This window comes from Lemur catta, chromosome 11, assembly GCF_020740605.2.
Source record: "Lemur catta isolate mLemCat1 chromosome 11, mLemCat1.pri, whole genome shotgun sequence".
Classification (NCBI taxonomy): Eukaryota; Metazoa; Chordata; class Mammalia; order Primates; family Lemuridae; genus Lemur; species Lemur catta.
The window spans coordinates 69,307,608-69,330,190 of record NC_059138.1 but is presented as its reverse complement, the minus strand read 5'-3'; the positions used below and the strand labels follow the sequence as shown (position 1 = coordinate 69,330,190).

The following is a 22,583-nucleotide window of genomic DNA, read 5'->3' as shown; positions in this document are numbered from 1 at the left end:
ATGTTAGTTATATGTGTGTTTTCGTTTCGTAAAGTATGACTAGAAAAGAAAGCTGTATGTGCCAGGAAAATTGTTGATGGGAGCTAACAGACAAAAAGATGGGAATTATATCTAAGATTTCATATAGATAAATGATGCTGAATAAAAAGAAGAATAATAAACTTTTTAATAAGGAACAATAGTAAAACCATTTCCCCAGAAGTTCTTGTTTTCAATTTCAAAAATGCTGTTTGACAGGCTTGCCATGTATAATACTAAGCAGCTGAGTGATGGACAGAGTATGAAAATGAGTAGACAGGTACTCCAGCCTTAAGGCACCTACTGTGCAGCGAGGAATGGTATAACCAGTGGGGCCTCCCTCACTGGTAGGGTGGACCCAGGAGGGAGGGCCCAGGAGTGAGTGAGGAGGAGGGATAGAGCTGTTCTTGCTGAACACAGGAGCCTCGGCAGAGGAGCCTAGCATTTCAGAATGTCAAGTCAAGAGATGGTGCTCACTCAGATCTGTTCTAGCTGGTGTGAACGTTCAAAAGATGCGATGAAACAGAAAGGGTAAAATGGAGGACATGAACAGCAGGAGGGAGGTGGAGTCACAGTATTGGAGTCTTACACAGCAGCAATTCTCAAAAACAGATGAGTTTCCAAATCATACACCAGAAAGTATCTTGTTTTGGTTTGTTCATAAAATACACCAAGCAGGGTCCACCCAGGAGAAAGTTGGCAAGAAGCCAGGGAAGGAGTCACTTGGACTGAGGTCCCCACACTACTGGGAAACTGCGAGCAGAGCGAAAAGCTGGGCAGGAGGACTATGAGAGGGACAGACCATGCCTGGTAGAGGTTCAGCAGCGAGGTGCCTACAGGACATGTGTTCACCCCGATAACTTCCATGCTGGGTGTGGAGGCAGCAGTGCCCTTCCAGGGTCCACTGTTAGTGGGGTTAGAACTCCCCCTAAAATGCACCCAGGCCTGAGCCCCCTGGCTTGGAGCCCAGGTGCAGCAGGATTTGGACAGTGCCTGGTCGGTGAGGCTGGCTCCAGGGCCGGGCCTGTCCCGGCAGGACCTGCCAGAGCACAGCCACTGTGGACTTCCCTGCTTGCTTTAACAGCCCAGCCATTTTCCTGGTTCTGAATTAAATGTTCTTATACGCTACCTGTGCAACTGGAAGTCGGTATAGCTTTGGGGACAGCAGTGTGTAATATGTATTGAGAACCTTTAAAGTCTTCATAGCTATTGATCAATCATGTAATGGCTGGAAGTCTAATTTAATGAAAAAAATAGTAAATACAGTCAAAAGTTGTATACACAAGATATTCATTGCAACATTCTGCATAATGGGATTGAAAATAACTTAAATTTCAATAATAGAGGAATAAATAAGTTATAGAATATGTTCTTGATGAAATATCATGTAGCCATTAATGATGATAGTAAAGAATCCATAGTACATAATATGACATGGTATTTAACTGAAAAAGCAGGCTACAGAGTTGCACATACACTCTGCCCAAATTCCATTTGGGACATTGGTAGAGATGTCATGGAAGAGACAGCATTGGGGGGAGGCTAAACTAACATGCACTAGGCTCTTTATGCACCCTGCTTACTGCCAAGTACTTTTTCATATTTTCTCATATTTAATTATAAAGTAGCATAATTTCTTGATATTAAAGCCTTCCCTCAGAGAAGCTGTGTTCTAATGCTCCCAGATAAAGGAGTATCTGGGATTCATAGGCTGTTCTGGTGGACCTGGAAGCCCAAGTTCCTGCTGCTATACCAAGCCCTCTCAGCTGGCTTTGAAAAATAGTGGAATGTTGATCCTTTAAGTCTGAGGGCATGATTGATGTTATGCAGAATGGATAACCTTGTGAATGGAGCTCAACATGATCTCATCTTGCATTTTATCTCCTTGTTTCTTTAAGTGAGCCATGTGGAACGGTATCCCCATTAATATATGCCATATTTTAAATATATACATAATATAGTAGCTATTTTGTTGGCAGCAAAGATAATGTGCCTAACTGTAATGGGAGTGGGAGCTTAGACCTGTGTGGAGAGAGGGGCTGTCAAAAATGGAAAAAAGCATTTTGATGAAGGAGTTGGGACCAGAGAGCTGTTACAAGGAGAGTGTGGCATAGATGAAGAACCGTGAATTTAAAAGAGGGTTCAGTGGGAATTGTAAATGTACACAAAACAGAGAAAAAAAAAACAGGAATGTTGTGAAATGTCAGGAGGTTGTCCAGGGCACAGACCTCTTCTTAAAGGTAAGGATGAGCTGAAGCATTTGTGATCATTAATCATTTCTTTGTGCTAGAAACAGCTGGGGGTGGCGAAGGGTACCTGGGCTGTAGAGCAGAGTTCCTGAACCCTGTGGCCTAGGACAGTCTTTTTCAGCTTTACCTTTTGTGATCGTTCTGCAAAAGGATGTTTCCTCAAAGTGCCCTCTACTTCCTCCATAGCTGCAAAGCCCAGAGAAACCTGAATTCTTTCTTTGCGATTGTGATGGGTCTCAACACTGCCTCTGTCAGCCGACTCTCGCAGACCTGGGAGGTGAGCCCCGGGGTCCTGTTGTGTGTGGTGGGGAATGGGAAAATAAAGTGAAAATAAATGTGCTTAAATGGTTTAAATGAGATACGTGCTACTAGACTAAAAATGTTAAAAAGTAATGTGTCAAGCAAGGCAGTAGGGACCAGCTCGGTCAAATGGTCTTTAAAATGGCTCCATAATGTATATACAAAAAAGATAAAAATTGTAAAATGCCCCCCAGCTAAAATTAGCCTTCCCTTCCGTGCTCTCCGGTAGCGCGTTCTAGTTCCATGCTGGTCGTTCACAGTCTCGCCTATGTGATGATGTGTGCTCAGAAGCTGACGTGCCGTGATGCTAATGGATTTAAGTCTCAGGGCCTCTTACTTGTGGGGCACCTGGCAACGTATGCACATGGATGATGTATATTCTTGTAAAATCTTCTAAAGCAATTTTGTATTTTTTTTCTTAAAGAGCATCCACAAAAGGTTGTAAGTTTCAGGCCTCCCAAATCTTGGCTCAGCCCCTTCCCATGATGGCGGCTGCTGGGGTTATAAGACGCAAGTCCCACTCCGGTTAGCACAAGTTCTGACGCACTGACTGAGTCTCTAAGTGGGGAGCCCTGGAACCAGGGAGCCCCTAAACCTAGCCAGACACAGTCATAGGACTCTCCGCCTCTCCCGTGGCCCCCTCACCTTCTTTCCTTGGGTTCTTGTTTCCTTCACTCTGCTTTCCTCAATGACTATGCCTCACTCACTCTACCATTTCTCTCCCTCGTCATTTCGCCGTAAGCATCGCGCGCCCTCCCTTCTGGCTCCAGCCTGCCTCTGGCTCCCTGTGGTCACCTTAGCCTCTCTCCACAGTCCTCTCAGATTTAGTTCCTATCACTGACCGAGCCATTCTCTTTATGGTTCCCAATTCAAACTCCTCCTACAAGAGACAAGCTGATAGGTTAACTATTTTTTTCTCAGTATAGGTCTCTGGGCAAGTGAGAGTATTCACTGCCTTTCATTCAGGTCCCATACCCTGATGGGACGCATTGTGGTGACCCAAGGGTCAGAGTCAGTGCCCCTTAAAGGGATTCCAAAGAAAAGAAGTGAAAGACCTGCCTGCTCTGGTTCAGCAAACAAGATGTTCCCACACGTCCTAAGATTAAAGGAGATGGGGGACAAATGCCACGATTGATCAGAGCGGGAGGAAAACAGATGGCTAGTGAATTTGAATTCAACCTTGAAAGAAACTTTGATTTGCAAAAATTAGGAGGAGAAATCATTAGTGAAATTCCAACAATTTAATCTGCGTATTGACTGCCTACTAGGTGCAGGGCGCTGGGTCAGTGCCATGGCAGATAGGAAATGGATACATTAGAAGCAAGTGTTCTGTGACAAAAGAAGTCCTGGACCCAGGCAGAGCAAGTGGAGGGACTCATTCTGCCCCAGGGTAGCTGGGGTCCCCATGCAATGGGGCCTGGGAGGTTGAGCTGGGAGTTACTGGAGTGAGGGTGGCCATCCCAGGCAGAGGTGACCCACAGGATCTCTAAGTCTGGTGACTGAGTGAGTGGAAAGTGATCACACTGTCCCAGATAGATAATATAGGGGAAAAAAGTAGGTTTGAGAGACCAGATCAGAGGTCAGCAAACTTCTTTGGCAAAGGGCCTGAGAGTAAATATTTTTAGGCTGTGCAGGCTACGTGGTCTCGGTTGCAACTTCTTGCGTCTGCCACTGGAGTGAAAGAGCAGCCATAGTTAATATGGGAAAGAATGGGCATGGCAGTGATCCAATAAAGCTTTATTTACAAAAGCCGGCGATGGGCCAGATTTGGCCCGTGGCTGACCTCTGCAGTAGATCAGTTAGTTTGTCTTTGGACATGTTGGATTTGAGGTGCCACTGGTACATGCATGTGGAATGTCCAACAGACTAAGATATGCAGCTCTGAAGAAAGACAGGAATCACTTGCAGGTATCTCCATTTTGTATCTTCTCACTTAATTTGTCCTCCATTCACTGATGTGTGCATGTATGCATTTGTGTATGGCAGTAGTTTCCAAACAGATTAAATTACCCGTTTGCTGTGATACACTGAGTTCAGATGCAAAATTATCAAATTGAAAAGTCCACTTCCAAATAATGTAAGAGTCTAATTATTGTGGAGTTTGCCTCATTGTTTTGATTCACTTTAGAAAAAGAAAATCCCACAAATATCTTCTTCAATATTGTTGTTGGTATTAATAGCTGGAATTGTTAAGCCCCAGCCAGCCTTGGATTGTATACTTTCTAGGCATGTGTCTATATCCTCAGCTAGAGAAACAGATCAGAGAGCCTGGAGACTCACACAAAACCACACAGCTAGAAAGGGGCACAGTCAGGATTCAGAATCAGCTGACTTCAAATACATGCTGCTTACCACTAAGTCAGTATGAAAGATGTTCAGTTTTTTACTTACTCATGTTAAAGGTAGGCCGGAACATTCGGACCCATCTTCCTTATGCCTGAATTTTTATTTGGGAGGATGGCATAGGTTTCCATCGTCTGGCGTTCTTGCATGCCACCTGTTGATGCGATTGAGCTTTGCAATTCGGTGATTCTACCCATTGAAGCACAGGCTTCGTCCGTTAAGGTCTTCATGGCCCTTCACTGCTTAGCTCTCTGCTGTGAAATACAATTATATCATTTATGTCAGCCAACATTATTACTTCCCACTCAGCCAGACTATTAAGAAGATGAGAGCATTCATCAAAGGTAGCGTGTGTAACTGAAATCTAAGTTTTTATTAAATAATCACCAATGTGTGGAATATCTAACCAGCTAGATTCCCGAATCATGTGGCTGTTATTTTAAATTGTTTTTAACAATATTCCTAAGGAATGTCACATTAAGGGGATGATGAAAATTACATAATGAGAAGCAATCAGGGTAGAACCAGATGATAGAGGTTATTTATGTGCAGAAATGTGACACAGTTAGGCACAACTTAATGAAAACTGCCTTTGGTGCCTCTCAAATTAACTAACTTCTGTGACCTTTTGTTTGTTTTGTAGAAAATCCCTGGGAAGTTTAAGAAACTTTTCTCTGAACTTGAAAGTTTAACAGTAAGTAGTTGAGCCAAAGGGGACTTATTTTTCAAATTAATTGCTACTATCTAGTTTCCTTCTAGATTTCAGTGGTTAGTATCTGCACTCCACAGTGTCAGGTAGCTTAGACTAGTTTACTTGTACATGAAAATGTAACTTTGCTTCTCATGGAGGGAAGCTATTTGACAGTTAATGCTGTTTCCTCTCCATGAAAAATGGTGGTGAGAATAATCCTTTTAGTGTGATTTTTCAGAAGGCAGATTTTTTAAAATAGTCTATTTCAAAGCCTACAAAAGTAATCAGTATAAATTTAGTGTGCAATCAGTGCCTTATGCATTATTCTTTTCTTTTTTCTCCTTTTTACAATTTAGATACAAAATTTATAGTTTCTTTTTATAATAGAGTGCAATAAAACACTAGTCTCTTGTTTTCTCTGTATTGTCTGTGCATGATGAGGGCAGTTTTTCTTGGCAGCGTACCTAACAAAAGATGTCGGGTTAACTCACGATAGAAATTATGCAGAGGAAACTGTACTTAAAGAACCTATTTGAAGAAAATAATAGGGCAATCAAAAGGTATCTCCCATTTGCAGTCATTTCCCATTATTGTAAACCAATAACTTGAGTTTCATTCATTGCCTAGATTTCTTGCCCTAATTTAGTGAGTATTCTCCTAGGAAACCTTTATCTACTTTCATTCTTAGGAAGAATCTCTCTATATCTAAATCATGTTAAAACTGTATAACAAAAGTGGATTTAGAATTCTTTCTATAGCATATTGATTTTTCTTTCTCTTTGTAATCTGTTTGGTTCTTCAGGATCCTTCCCTAAATCACAAAGCCTACAGAGATGCATTCAAAAAGATGAAGCCTCCAAAAATCCCTTTCATGCCCTTATTGCTTAAAGGTAACAATTTTCTATCTTTCATGCTATGTAATTCCATCTTCCAGAAATTTATCACTGAAACTGTAGAGGGCAAAAAAAGGATTCTCCGTTTATTTCTTTACAGTAGTTTTGGCATTCAGATCTACCTATGTTTACTTATGATCGTTTTTCAAATGCTCAGTTATTTTTGAGGTACCTAGAATACTTAATTGTGCTTAAGCAGACGTCAAAGCATTTTCACTTGACTCACAAAACTGGGCACTGGAAACTTGTGTTTTTCTTTGACTCTGCTTCTAAGTCCTGCATTATTTTCTTTGAGTCTACGATGCAGTGAATTCAACCAAGAATAAGGCTGGCATAAAGAACCCAAATGGTGATCAATCATGCTCTATGTTTGCAACTTGAGAAACACAGCCCACAGTTTGCTGTTGTGGGAGAATCACCTTTGGTCAATATAAGCAATATAGTGTATAAAAGTTATTGATGGAAAGTGTGCTTTCCTCTTTCAAGGAGAGGAATCCAGTTGGGGAAAGTATTGGACAGCTCCAAGTCAGTCCACTGACTTCTCTTCTATAGTGCACTAAATAATCCACCACGAACCATGTTAAATTTACTGATGAGATCTCAGTGATCTCTCTTTCAAATTAATGGGATTAATAAAAGGAAACTATTTTTGATCTAGCTTATACTCCTGACATTCAGTGTATATCTGTACCTATGTGCTTTGTAGGGAAAGGGGGTTTGGGCATTGTCCTTGGTCATCTTTGGATTCCTTCTGGAGGTTTTGTAGGAATACCCCCTTCATCCAGCCTCTGCTCTTCAGAAGTCTGTAACTTCTGCTGGGTTAGGCCCCAACAACTGGACCCATAAATGTGATTCTGGAAATGAAATAAATCTCACAGGAACTGGATTGCTGGTTGGCCTAGCCATCCTCAGCCCCCACCTTTCCCACTGCCACCCCCACTGGCAATAAAGCCGGCCCTCCCTCTTCAGCTGCTCTCGAGAACAGCCAGAGCTCGGAGAATTATTGTGAGTTGCTGTGCATCCCTGCAGCTACTCATTTAGTCTTCATCAAATATAAATCAAGAATCTCTGTGAAAAGAATAATACAATATTAGGATAATTGAGAGATGCACGAATGGTTCGTTCCAGTTGAGAGATTCTGTTAAATACAAACAGATGAAATAAAGAGAGATTGCAGTGCCCAAATAACAATTTAAAAGTTGATTTGGTTCTTCATATTTATTTGCTTTTAAGATAAGTTTACTTGGGCTCATACAATGCCTTCACCTGGATGGTAGGAGGTGGCAGGTGGGAAATAACACTTAGAATCATTTAGACACAAATAGAGACAGTAGAAAATGAGGGCAGATGTAAGCAAGAATTGATTTTAGGAAGAAAAAAATTGAAACAATAAATATAAGATAAAGAGAAATTAGTTGATAGTGTTTCTTTAACTTAAATAGATATGAATAGACCTTTCTGCTATATATTAGAGGGTTTTCTCCCAAAATATTTAATGTAGTCAAGTGTCTCATGTACGTCTTAGCTTAGATGAAATTTTCTGCTCTACTGAGTCTATCTAGACCTCTTTGTTGGCAGCAAGACAAATCTCCTTTTTTATACTGAAAATATATTCACTTATTCCAAAAACAAGAAGTAAATTAAATATTTTTTCTTTTTCTCATTAAAGCCCTCATGAGTTTAGATAAGTACTTATTTTTTCTTTATCTTAATTTTTGTCATTATAAAAATAGTATTATTAATAGTACTCCATTGTATTTAAAGTTACTGTTTTTAAGTGTCATAAAATTTTTTTTTGAGATGGGATCTCGCTATGTTGCCCAGGCTGGACTTGAACTTCTGGGCTCAAGTGATCCTCCCACCTCAGCCTCTTGAGTAGCTGGGACTATAGGTGTGCATCACTGCACCTGGCTTTTAAAGTGACTGTTTTTGTCTAAATTTCCGAAGAAACTAAGATGAAAATTTAAAATATAGGGTGCTGTCTGGAAAGTGTCCAGCCATGTAATATAAAAAATATATTAACAATGGCTGGATACTTTCCAGACAGCCTCTGTGTGTGTGTGTGTGTGTGTGTGTGTGTGTGTGTATGTGTGTGTTTGTGTGTGTCATGCCTGAGATGAGGCATTTTGGCAAAAATACACATTAATTCTTAGGTTTTTTTAACTGTAATTATTTTTAAAGTTGTGACGAACTATTTTAGAGCAACCAGCTTAATTTTTAATGATAACTCTTTTTCTTCCCTCTCTTGTACCTCCTAGGATGAGTTGCTTTTAATTAGAGAAATAGAACCAAATTGAACTCCTTGGATGTTTAGGAAGAATTAGGCTTCCCTGGTTTCATTTTTTGATAGAGTCAATTCTCAGGAAGCATGCAGGTGATCAAGTAAGGGCATTACCTGAGGATCCTTCCAGCCATCAGTTTTCCTCTTTCCCAGTGGAATTTCTTACCTTTGGATGTACTTTCCCGCTACTGTGGTGTGGGATCCTAGTCAGAAAGGGATGATGGGAAACCCTAAATAAGTGTTGGGGAAAAGACCCAGCTGCGCTAAGGGTCAGACGCAGCTGAGTGGTGTTTATGGTGTGCTATTTTCAGAGATGGTGGTCTTTTGTACCATACCATTAGCCCTAGTTTCTTCACATGCTTACCTCCTAGGTTTATCTTACAGTCTTTTGAGGATTAAATGACTTAATGCAGCCAAAGCACTGAGAGCCAAGTGTGACACTGGTAATATTGTCACCACCCTCATCATCACCCCAAGGTGCTTGGGGGGTGAGGAGCTTGGAAGATAAACCTTCCAACACTGGGGAAATGGGCCGAGTGACTCTCAGAGGGCGTTTACAATCCAGAGTTAGTAAAGGCCAGGCTGTTAGGTGGTGTTTAATGTAGATTGCACACAGAGTTTTATTTGCTATACAAAAAAGGTAAAAACTAACAGTGTTGACTTCTCTTTTCTAAATATTGTGTCACAGAATGAAAGCTTGCAATTATTTTCTGAAAGCAAAATTGCAAAAGATAATAAAATAACCAGAGAGTTTGTCAGAAGACTGTGTAATTAATTGTGAATCATTTTCCTACTAGGACATCAGTTTGAAAGCAAAAAAAAAAAAAAGGGAAACAAGCTCATGAAAACATGGCAGTCCACACTGGAAGCTGTGCCTAGGGAGGGCCTGAGGAAAGGGTGTGCGGTAACCGTGTAGTGGGGTCACCTCCTGGCTGCTGTCAAAACTCGGAGGCACATTTCAGGAGCATCTATCTCGTACTTAGGGAACGTCTTGATGAAATGCAAATGCTTTCCCTTCTATTCATAGTAGTTTTAAGCTGTTCTTTTCCCTCTTTTCTATCTGGTTACTTGAACAAAGTTTTTGAAGATTATTTTTATTTGGCTGGCCGTCCACATCTGATAGAACATGATTATTTGCATGTGCTTTAAACTGTAGTGTTTTCTTTTTGTGATCCTTGTCTGTGAGGATTCCCTAATGTTCAGTCATCAACCCTCTGATCTCAGTTTGGCTAAATCCTCACCTGCTACCTTTAATGTAACTAATTCCCAAATCCTATCTCCTGAGGAAGATCCTTTGTTTATTGCAGCCAAAAGGAGATTTTTTAATGAATATGCTTGGTCCCTTTAAAAGCAGAATCTCAAACCAAGTTTAACTTTCTCTTCGAAAATGTACCTTCATCCTATTTTCCTTATTTCATTTTTGTCAGTGATGCTTCCTTTCTTTCTACCAGTCCAATGGTGCCAGAAATCTTGCCATTTTCAAAACTACCCCTTTCCTCACTTCTGGTGCAAAATCAGGTCCCGGCTTTCAGAACCAAAAACTTAAAATTTAAATATCTAGATCTAAATCTTAACTATTTTAAGTAAAGCAAGTCCCATATACTTTGCTAGGCATTTATTAAAAAGCAAACAAGTCATTACTAAAATCCTGTTGTTTCTGGATATTTGGTGCTTTTCTGCTCAGTGTTCTGGCCTAAAAACATGGTGGAACAATTAAGTTATAGGATAATGTTAGCTTATATTAAGCAGGTTGATGTCAAACACTTCACTGTGATTATAAAATATATACTTTCAGTGGCATTACACTTTGTCCACACATGCACGAAAATTATGCACTTTCCCATCACATACTATACAAAGTCAATTTCAAGTTGTTTGCCACGTGGGTGGAATGATCCATAATGTTTAAGAAAATTGTATAAGTTGCATTGCGTGTGGACCTCTTCAGCCCTGACAGCCAGTCGTGATCCATTCCTAATGGTACATGTATCTCTTTGTTTCTAATTTTCAGATGTAACATTTATTCACGAAGGAAATAAAACCTTTTTGGATAATCTTGTCAATTTTGAAAAGCTGGTACGTAAATTTCACTGTTTCTACTTTTTCCACGGTAAAGGAAGTGTGTGCCTGTCTTGCCTGCTCCAGGAGACAGATGGTTTCAGTACTTTTCTCCGTTGAATACAGGGTGATTTCCAGGAGTTTATTTGTTGCATGTTGTACCTTGTCAACAAAATGTATTCCAGTTAACAGTAAATATGCTAGCGAGGTTTTTGAGAACCAAATATGAATATCTTTTTATTTATAAAAAAAGAGCTTCATTAGATTATCATCAGGGGTTGAGTGTATATTATTGATCCAGAAATAAAACTGTAAAGTTCCTGTCAGGAGGAATTCACACTCATGAGATTAAGTTTTACTGCTTTCGAGGCATCTTGCAGTGTCTCAGCCTGCACTGCTTTCAAGGCAGGGAGAGAGAAAGTTCTCCTCTTGGGGAGGTGCGTCTCTGTCTCTCAGGACTCCACACTTGGATGTGAGGCTGGAATTTGCAGGGTCTGTGTGTGCAGGGAAAGGCCGCCCCCTTATCAGCCTGTGGACAAACGGTGCCACCTCTGAACACCGTGGACAGGGCAACTCGGGCAAAGTGCCCTCCCTGCTCCGAGTTAGAGGTCCCCCAGGTCATCCCTCTTCCTGAATTATCTCCAGGACATTCCCAGGTGCCTTGCCCTGCGATGGGCTCCCCCAAGCCTTTCTGACTTGCCCTTAGGCACGGGAGGAGTTACCTGTAAGAGCGAACAACTGTAAAATAGACGTGCTCCGAAGGGACCCGCTTGTCTGCAAGAGGAACGGATCTGTCTGACAGATGAACTTTAGTGTCATAGATTAAACTGTCCTTCTTGGTTAGAGATGGTAGCAATCACCCTGCTCCACAGATCCTGACCTTTGAGTGACCTTTTCAGTGACGGTAATGGGTTTGTGTGAACTCTTGCAGGAACTGACCCTGGTTCCCTGTGAGACGGGGTCAGGCCCTTGGGAGGTTGAGGGGGGCAGGGACCAGGGACCGTGACCAAAGAACAGAACAAGCCGATGACTCCAGCTGAGCTTTGGCGCCTGACCATCAGGCTGAGTCCCCACAGGTCGCGGGAACAGTGTCGTCGGCTCTTGCACAGCCGCACAACCCGGGCATCTGGGGTCTGGAGGACCGACATCTCGGCATATCTTGCTCTGGCTCCATTTTAAGCACTCTGAAGACGATCGCTCCGTGGCTATGTTTGAAGTGGATATGGCTGTAAGGTTTCAAGTCTGTCTCTGCACTAAGTGTTTTGGAATCAGAGTTCATTTATTTTAGATGCTACAGTCAAACCATCGGAGCTGGGAGTGGATGAAGTGTACATGTTTTTGTACTGGTTTTATGTTGCCGTGTGATATTCTGAAGATCACAGGGCAACTGTTAGCACTAGAATTCTTGTCTCTAAGCAGGTTCGTCTCCAGTGTTTGGTATTAGTGAAATGATTGTGAGAATGTGAAGCCCTTGGTGGATAGGTATTTTGCCTCCTGGCCAACACACCTGGCTAAGAGCACCAAGTGAGCTTTGTAAAGCATCTGTGAAGATGCGGGATGAGGTGTGTCACACCAAGTGGAATTCCCTGTAGAGGTGTAGTGATGTTTTCCCTCTGACTAATCCAGAAGGGACATGGGAAAACAGTGCACTCTCTATGAGCTGACTGTGGCCTGCTGTTGGGGGCAGCCTGGTGGCTTGCCTCCTCCCTTCGGTGAACCAGTGCATCGGTTTCGTTCATCGTGTCGTTTCCCCTCAGCTTGTGCCACCAAAGCAAGAGAACAATTCCTTAAAGGCACAAATGGGAGAGAGCTGTGGAAAAAAAATCATCACTCTTTCCTTCTGACCAGCATCTGTGGTCCTCCCCTGCCTCTCCAACAATCCAATGGAAGCCTTTCGATGCCAGCTTTTATACCTGCTAAGACTTCCAACTAGCCGTAGGGACTGAGACGAACTCTAAACAATATTGCTTCTATTAGGGTCAATAATTGTACCCTTGATTATTTAAGAAAACTTAAGGAAACTGTTTGAAATTCCTGAAGAGAGCTTTTATGAAAAAGAGTGAGAAAACAGGTGCAGTTGTGCATGCACACGCCAGACCCAGCGTGCACACACACACCATCGGGCAGGGCGAGCACAAGGTTTCTAAGAGCATAGGCCTCGTGGGTTCAGTGAGTTCTGGCCCTTAGAGTCTCCTGCTGACGACTCCTTACATGCAGAAGGGTGAAGTTAGAATTTTTTTCAGAAGGACAAAAATCAATTTTACATCATACGGAGCCCTATATTCTACTTGGATGCTGGAGAATGAGACTGACCTTTACTCGGAGAGACGCTGTTTTCAAGGAATGTTCCTTAGCAAAGGACAGGGTTTCACTTAAATTAAAACAGGATCATCTTTCACTATAATGAACCGATAGAACCTAAGTGAATTAACTTGTGAGGAGCCAATTCCTCATGATGGAGATTAACTTAAGCCAGCTAGCAGATAATTCAGTGTGTTATCTTTATCTGGCTGATACAGGCCAATTCATTAAGTCAGACCACGTAAAGTTCCAGAAGTGCTCACGGGGCCTAATAGGATTTCTATTGTTCCCTACGCTAAGTTCCTTGCTGCCTCAGCAACTCGAAATGTTTGCATCTGAAACTATTAAATAATGAAGAAACATCCTTCTGTGTTAAGAGCATCATCTCTTACCATATCTTCCTCCCTCCCCCGTCAGAGAGCCTGAAGATGAGGATCAGGACTCAGGTTTCAACGCCACACTCAGTACCGAGCCTTACATCAATTTGAGCCTGGCCTGAGCTATGCAAATGGCATGTGATAGAAATCAATGTGACGCCACAGCTTAAAACAACAAGAAAACCGTCCTGGGAATAGTGGTCAAATTTGGGGAAGGAAATTTAACAATGCCTTCACAGACATGAGTCAGGCCTCATTTCCTTTGCAAATGCAGCTTGAGCTACTGCTGCAATCACTGTCCTATTTAATTTGCCACTATTGAATAGAAGTACGTTAGAAATGCGGTTGGGAGAACAATGTAATCAGTGGGTCATATTCAAATAATGTTTCTGTAGTTCTCTTGGATTTTAAGTAAGACAGTTTTTTAGTGCTAACATTCTTCTTTCAGCAATAATTCACTGAGGGTTTGCTGTAGATGGGTGATCCTGTCTGTGTTCAGTGTGTGCAGGTGTGACGTGGAAAATGACGACCCAGTTGGGAAGATTTGGAGGACCAGATGCTGAATGATATTAATGCTTGAATGATAGGATTATGTTTGGATTTTGATATGAAACAAAGTAAGGTGTTACTGTAGATGCTCTAGAGGACTAGAACATGATGACAACAGTATTTAGAGACTATTCTGGCAACTACGTAGGAGGAACTAGAGTGGAGAATGGTTTCTTCCAAAATGCTGGTTCCTTCATCATGGAAAACTAAAAATGGTAGAAACAGCTAGAAGTATATTGTAGGTACATGTAAGCAGCTGTACATTTGAGAAGACTTTTGCCTGGAGATCAGTGAGAACTTTAAAGAAAGAATTAAATTAGAATACCAGAGACTGTAAAGGAATGTAAACTCTGAACAGAAAATGGCCTCTATAAGGCTGTGGATTTTTAGAAAATGTCCATCTTTTGTATGTATCTCATTTCCTGTCACTATGTGAGATACTTGAGCCTTTGAGTCTACAAAAATTCCCCCCTCCATTCAGCACACGTGTGAGCCTCTGCGTGTCGGCCACGGCAGGTGCTGGGCACGCAGACCTCTCTGGTGGTACCTGGTCTAGAGGAGGAGAACAGTTCAGCAGCAATGACAATGACACAAAGCCAGTAGACGCTGCACAAAGAACAGTGGGAATGCTGAGGATGGAGCCTCCAAGGCCAGAAGGGGGATCTCAGAAAGGCTTCATGGCGAGAAGGCGACACACACCCTGACGTGAAAGGCACGAGCCAGTGTGGGTGGGAGGGCTGAGCCGCTTCACACCGTGCTTTCTCGAGTCTCAGTTGGGGTCTGTGCAACTGGTTTGGGTGCTACTGCTTCTGCAGACAAGGACTAAATATTCTTTTGTCATCCAAGCTCAGTAGAATCAATTAAAGTTATGTCAGTCTCCAAATATAGCTCCCGTATTTACACCCGAAGGTGTTAGACGCCCCACCCATCCTAGCAGGCACTGCTACTTCAACAACACCCTCGGTGACACTTTACTGATGTGTTTCCTGCTCTACCTTCCAGCACATGATTGCAGACACTGTCCGAACCCTGAGACACTGCAGGACGAACCAGTTTGGTGAGTAATTGAAGTCAAGTGAGGAATCTGATTTGACTATACGTTGGTACCCATCGTGGTTATATCACAAGTCTTTGGTGGCAACAAACTTAAACAGATTGAAAAGTACCACAGGTCTATATGTATACATATTGTATGCATATGCTAATTGCTCTCTTTGTTTCCTCACTGCATGTTTGGATGCAAAGAAAGATAAGATACGCAGGTCATTATCCCCTCATGACACCAAGTTTACACTGAACAGAGTGGCTTTGGACAGTCAGAAGCCCCCACCCCACTGCTGGCCCCAGAAGGTCTTGCTTTGCTTCCCCATTGGCTCAGAATTGCTGGTGGGTTTAGCAGGGGTGACCCTGTCCCTCACCTTCTTGCCTGGAGCCTTCCTGGAATAGAACTATAGTTTGTAAAAGTGCCTGAAGCACTTTTACAGAATCTTCCAGAATCTTTTTCTCTCCAACAAAAACTTCCTGTCTAGAGTTGCCTTTCAGCTGAAAAAGTGCTTTTCTGAGCACTTTTGTAGAATCCCAACTGAGACAAATGTATGTAGGAATGCTTGTTCCATTTTAAATCTCAGGCATAATTTACACTGTCTAAATGGTGTTAGAACATTGCAGGAAGGAAGGAAATCAATTTTATTGAGTTGAAGGAGCTTTCACATGGGCAGTAGAATCCTGACAGCAGAGCTAGCGAATGAATGGACATGATTAACTCTGTAGGTGCAGAGCAGAAACTGAGGCTCAGGGAGATTCACCTGCTCAGCCACTGTTCACACTGAGTCTGCCTGACTTCCTGCCCAGGCCCTTCCCTTTGCTCTCTGCAGATTCTATAGATATAAAGGGTAATAAGAAAAATAATTGAGTTCAATAATTATAAATTAATCAAAGGTGACCACTAAGTAAAACTTAATTTGTTAAGTAATGCATCCCCATTGTAAAACAATTTTTTCATCAATATAGAAGTATCTATAAAGTAGAAAATCAAAGTCCTACCTCCCAAGAAAAGTACTACTAACTATTTGGTACACATTCTTAAGAATTTTTTTTCTGTTCAGGGTTGGTCTTGGCTAGCAATATTGGCCCCCCAAAAGCAAATTAGGAACTAAACTTCTGTATGGATTATAATTTTTCTGTTTGAAAAGGAGAATTATAAATATAGGACCTAATTTTTTAAATACTCATATCAATTAATACCATTCTATATGTGCTTATATAATTCTTCATTAAGTGCACAAGTACAATGCAGTTATAATAGAAACAGTAATAACAACATTGTCATGGAGATTCATTCAAATGCACAAAGATAATGTTGCTGATAAGGATGGCTTCATGTTTACTTCATCCTCCTCTGCTTCCCAAGTATTTACTGAGTATTCGGCTAATTCTAAGACATCAATCTCATTTACCAAGGGACTCTAATTATATATGCTCCAAGTATGGACAGGAAGGTTACACTGGCTTGGCTGGCCTTGCACCTGTCTTCAACCTCCCAGTCCCCAGACAGTAACTCTCCACATAGCACTAAGCAAAGGAGAAATTTAAATAACTATCAAGCCAGTTTGTGTTCTAATATTTATATAATGTATGTTTAAAAATTGGGTTTGGGACTTAATTATCTGAATTCATTTTAACAGTTTATATGGACATAGTCAATCAATGTCAGCATTTGGGATCAAATAAGATAAAGCTGATCAAGTCACTTATAAAGTGGCATGCAAGCGTCAGCTGTCATGGTTAGGATCATTCATTCTGCCGTCTTTTTAAGGCTTGCAAATTAACAACAAAAGTTATCTTCGTGTATCATGTTTTCCAAACCAGTGTTTACTAAACCAAAAGCAGTTTCTCAGTGTCTTCCAGAAAAGGCATCTAGAATAGTATGGCTTTTTGGTCACATCCAAACAGGTGGGGTGGTAAAAAAAATTTAACTACTAGTGCTTTTACTTGCTGAAACCAGGAAGACTTGTCTCTGTTAAACCTAAGAGGTACGAGCCAGCCATGACGTACAAGTCTTAAATCATTTCCTCATAAAATGCATTCATCAAAGAGGAGGAAAAAGGGTGTTTTCACCAAGAGAAAAAAACACCACAGTAAAATGCCTACCCTGCTGCGGGCCCCTTCCCTCCGCTCAGGCTGAGCTCCGGTGGCCCAGCCTGCCTGGCCCATCTGTGCTCCATGAAGCAAGAGGATGTGACGTCATCACCACCCACATTTACACTGTCTCACTGTAGTGAGTGGTCAGCCAAGGTCCCCATGCCTTGATGGTTTTGTCCTTTGTTTGTTTTGACTGCGGAATGTGGGCTTGCCCCATTGTCCATGCTGCTTTATCTCTGGTTCCTTATCAGAGCTGTGGGTACAGGGCCCATATGTGTTCATAGGGCTCTAAAGCTTCCTTGTGGCCCCTCGATTCTTTGACTGCCCGGGATATGTGAGTGGAAAGCCCCCTTGCCTTGTTCTTCTCTGGGTAGACTTTAGTTCATGCACAACCTACTCTCAACCTACTTTGCCTATTAACCGCACCTGTTCTTCGGTCCTTCTTCATTCAATTACTCCATTAATTTTTTTTTTTTCCCAAAAAAAGAGGACACCAAAGAAATCTACAAAATAAAAAAAAATTAAATAGGAGCGATTGGGTTCCTATGCTAAACACATTATTAGTGATTTCTAACACAATTCCAGGCTGAGATATAAGAGACAGTGCAGGCCATTTAAATGAGCAGTTGCTACGAAAGTCTGCATGGCATGGGAGCTCAGACCCTGGACCCAGGAGCCACGTGGCCTGGGTCCAAGTCATGGCTGTGCCACTTACTTGCTTGTCACTATGCTCAATTTCCTCATCTGTGGTGCAGGATAATATAATATCTAAATAGTATATAATATTAGGTAATAAATGCTATAAATATCTTGCCAGTTTGATTGCCCGACCTGAGGAATCCAGTCTGATCTGAAACAGGGGATTCCAACTAATGAGAATCTACCTGGTAGATTTACTCTAAGCCTTAGTGTGGGTTTTACTGGTATTTAGAAATAACGTTACTACTCTCCTGAGATTGTCTGTTTTATTTGCTACGAAACAGGAGGTGACCTGTCTCCAAAAGAGCATCAGGAGTTAAAGTCCTACGTGAATCATCTGTACGTCATCGAGAGCCAGCAGGCCCTGTTTGAGCTGTCGCACCGGATCGAGCCTCGGGTGTGAGCCCCCTCGGCCTCACCTCCCTTGTAACTGCAGCACTTTGAGCTACGGGAATGTCCATGCCAAGCACGTTGCTTTCCTGTGAGAAACGAAGTTGCTGAGTTTTATCAGTACACCCCAAGACATTCCCAGGAAAGCCAGCCAGAGCGTGTTCCGGAAGCAACGTCAGCCACCAGAGAGGGGGAGAGGCCTCTCCACGCTACTCCCAGAACAAGAAGGCAGAGAGAGACTCAGATGCATTCTTAAGGTGGAGAAGTCTGGTTTCTCATGAGCACGCTCTTGATCCAGTCCAGTTTTCCATTTAGATGCGCCAGCATCAAGACAACAGAACACGTCTTGACGTATATAATGACCAAATATTTCAGTAAGAGCGTGCGTGAAACAAGGAGGAGTTTTGCTTTGCCTGGTGTTAGATTACTCTTTATAGGCTATCAAGGAGTAGTTGTTTTGAACACCTAAAGATAGTGACAGCATCTCCAGATTTCCAGGGAGAAGGAGAGGTCTCTGTCAGTACGAACTATGACATCACCAAAAGCCACTTGTGTCTAGGGGGTGAGGCCCGCAGCTGGCACCCAAGCTCCAACTTGCAGATGAGAAACATCGAGGCGTGCACCGCTTTGCACCACAATCACTTACCAACACATGCTTGCAGGTGAAATTAGTTTCTGTACAACTGATTTGCAGCTATAGGCAAGGTAGACTAAGTTGCTTTGCCAAGAAGCAAAAATAGTAATCTTTAAGAAATTGACTCAATGTTTAATTTCTGGGGATTTTCTTTACATTGGTAAGCAGGCTCTTATCTTTTATTGGGCATGATATGATTTTTGAAAAAGCACAGTGCCTGACACGTTGTTGGCGCTCAGTAACTGCTGAGTGAGGTGACCGAGTGACAGAGGTCTGCATTCGTGTGCCTGATACCTCACGCAGGCTCCTTGCCCACGGTGCGGGATGACAGCAGCCACGCAGGGAGGTGGCGTGAGGTTTGATGTGTGAAGCGCTTAGCGTTCTCTACAAAAGCTCAGTAATAAGGGAGTGGGGATTACCAGTCTTTCAGCAAATGAAAAGCGCCCAGGAATACCCAAATGTTTAATTGATACTGGAGCCTTAGAAGTCCTGTGGTCCACATACCAGCCAAAGCAGGGAGCCTTTCTGTAATTTGCCCTTTGTTAAATTTCAAAATCTCAGAGTCTTCTGAGTCCTTTTTTTATTCCCATTTTTACCAGTTGGGGCTCCAACAGCAAATAAGACTTCTTGCTGTTCTCAAGGACTGATTGGAGGAGTTCCCGCAACCTTCACACAGACTCAGAGCCTGGGGGTTAAAATAATGACTCTACCCCTGCCCGGTAGGTACTTGCTGCTTTGCCACCACGCAAGGGCTGCCTCCTGCCTTCAGCCCGTCCGCTGTCCAGACGCGGAGGCTTGGTGTTTTTCTCGCCATCCCTGCCTGTCCTCTCTGAGGGGCCCCATCGGCCCTGCTTCCTTTTTGTCCTTTTTGTCGCATCAGCACCTCGTTCATCCTCATTACGAGGCGGGCCCAGTGCTTTCTGACGTCTTTATGGCAGTGCTGTTTCCTGGGCTCAGGAACCACGCTGAGCTTGAGATATTGCTGGAAGGAACCATGCAGAGGAAATGTTTGGAAGTTCTTCCACGGAGACTCAGGCTCGCCCAGCATGTAAAACTTCATTCCTGGAAATGTACAGGGTTTATAGAAAGGCACCATCCAGGGATGGTCTCTCAGAGAGATGCTTCATGCTGTTGGTATTGGAATGAGACCCACTGAAGGGGAGACCAGAGCCATCAGAACCGGGGGGTACAGACATCCCTCACGGCTGAGCAAACACTCTAAAGCCCTCCCCTTGGCAGTCCCTGAGGATGGCATGGGCTTACAGCACATCTTTTTCCTATTCTAGGAACTAGGGTTTGGGCAGTCTAATCATGTAAGGCCATTTTGACATTGTCTCTATGTTTTGGAATTTAAATTTTTATTTACATTAGCTCTACATTGCTCCAAGGCAAGCATTGCTTTTAGGGGACTGATTTGCAAAGAACTATTTCAGCATAGTGCATGCTGCTTAGACCCCAAGTCAGATATGTGTGCTTGGCCAAATGAAGCTGTTCAAACACATTTTGTGTGGTGCATTCAGAGTATCTTGCATGGCCCTGGGGAAATAGGCTGGGGAGAGAGTGGTGCTTGCCCACCATGTCGTCCCGCCATGATCACGTTGCCCTCAGGGTAGCAAAGAGAAGGGAGGATTTTGTTTAGATTTGCTTTTCCATCCCTGTCTTCTGAATCTTTCTGAAATTCTGAAAATCTCTAAATCTTTCTGAAATTTAATAACTCATCTCCAGAGATTTCCCAGGCAGCAACTCTCAGAAACTTCAGAAGCTTTGAGGAATCTTAAATCTGGAATTACAGAATTGAAGGCAAAATTGTGAGAACCAGATTTTGCTCAACAAGAATTCTTTCTAACCACTCTGAGCTGTCCAACAGTGAACAGGCCACGGCGGGACTCACGTGAATGGGCCATGTTTCCTGTCTGGGCTATTCACCACGGCCACCGAGAATAGGTTTTATTCAGGCTAGAAGGGTGGACTGGAAGACGTCTAAGCTCTTTTCTAGCTCTCTTTGGGGTTTTTATGGTTGTATGGAATTTCCATTCACTCTGAAAATCTTGTGTAATCTGCCACCTTCCACAGCAGGTGATGCAGTCACTTGTAAGTGGGTCCTCTTTGTCAGAGCACAACTCTCAGTCCCGCAGGCCTGTGGCTGCGTCAGCATTCCAGCAAACCAGCCCTGCTTTGGAGTTAGCACAGGACAGAGGAATGCAGGCTCCCGTAGGCAAAATCACAACCTTTCCATTTTTTTTTTTAATTTTTGCATACACATTTGCAGATGTTCTATAGACTACAGTGTTTTAAATTCAGTCTTTGTCATAATCTGTATAATTGCCAAATGGTTGTAGTGATAAATATTATGACCTGTGACCCGCATTCACTTTTTTCAGTAGGCTTAATTATGTTTAGAATAAACTCATTTTCCTAGACCAATACCCACAAGCAGGTAGTGCAGAGCATACATTGAATTTAGAAGCACACGAAGATGAAGTAAATGCCCACACCTCCCAGCCTGCAGTTAGGATGTTGCATGAATGCACACTCGCCTCTGAGTGGGGGAGGAACAGTAGCATGAATGAGAGGGTGCTGGTGGCAACTTCAGATCCCTGAAGCTGGGCTTTCCCTGCTGCCCGGCTCGCAGCCCTGCAGTTCTGTCCTAGCCAGCGCGAACACCACACATCTGGGACTGAGTGTTCCTGAATGGCACAGCCACTCCAAGCTTCTCAGAAACTGGGCAAAAACCATTAAAATGGGGAAGATCCAGGTCCATTGCAGCTGTCCAACACGGGATCTCTTTTAAATGTTTCAGAGACATGTCCTTAAAATTTCAGCCTGCTTCTTAGTGAGTGGGCCAGTTTTGCTTAAAACTGGTAGGGGTGAAAAACATTTTTAAAAATTGCCAAAAAGTGAGATGAAAATGTACTACTGTATAAAGCAAAGCTGTATATACTAAACTTTTTTTAGCAGAGTAATATTTATTTGCATAGTCTATTTATTGTATTCGTATTACACGGTTATTAAATATTGGGATGAAATCAATGACCTGAAGCAAGGAATCTTGCCTTTCAATGTATTATTAATTAGGCCTGCTGTGATACTGTCAGCTTGCGTTATCAATTAGAAGATAGAAAACCCGCAATCAGGGTGTCTACCTAACTTCTCAGGGACTACACTTCGTAGTTTTCCACCATTATAAGAGCTGGTAAATATGAAACATTTGTTGAATTACCAGAATTGCCATTAACAGTGTTTCCTTTCCCATATTTCATGCTTTCTGCCTCTGTATATAGGACTGTGCTGTGTATTTATCGAAGCTAGTAAGCAATAATTTATATGTAAAAATGGCCAAGCAATATAAGGTTAAAACTTATATAAGTAACCATTACCTTATTTTCAAGTGTTTTTTTTAAACTGCTTTTCCAAATATAAACTCTGTTAAAGATACTTTTGATGCCTCATAGTTTCTTGCTTTCTCTGTGACGTTTGTGGGCTAAATATTGCCGGTGTACTGGTAGCATTTGATGATCAGGTGTTTGGAACTCAGAAGTCATTTGTTCACTGACGGAGCTGCAAGGAGGTGAAGAGGTTCGCAGGCAGCCCCTGGAGGCCAAAATCACTTATCCTGCTGTTGGGTTATTGGAGAACCTAACACTGTATGTTGGCAACTG

The 22,583-nt window shown here is 42.4% G+C and overlaps 1 protein-coding gene across 2 annotated transcripts in view; it reads left to right on the top strand.

Annotated features, from left to right (window-relative positions):
• Positions 1–22,361, top strand: part of RAPGEF5 (Rap guanine nucleotide exchange factor 5) — a 210,741-nt gene extending 188,380 nt beyond the window's left edge. For both annotated transcript variants that reach the window (XM_045564354.1, XM_045564355.1), the window contains 6 exons: positions 2,454–2,544; positions 5,554–5,604; positions 6,404–6,491; positions 10,787–10,851; positions 15,063–15,117; positions 18,185–22,361. In XM_045564354.1, the coding sequence (XP_045420310.1) occupies positions 2,454–2,544; positions 5,554–5,604; positions 6,404–6,491; positions 10,787–10,851; positions 15,063–15,117; positions 18,185–18,303 (469 nt within the window). In that variant the 3' untranslated portion in view covers positions 18,304–22,361. The remainder of the gene's footprint in view (positions 1–2,453; positions 2,545–5,553; positions 5,605–6,403; positions 6,492–10,786; positions 10,852–15,062; positions 15,118–18,184) is intronic.
• Positions 22,362–22,583: the final 222 nt, after the last annotated feature.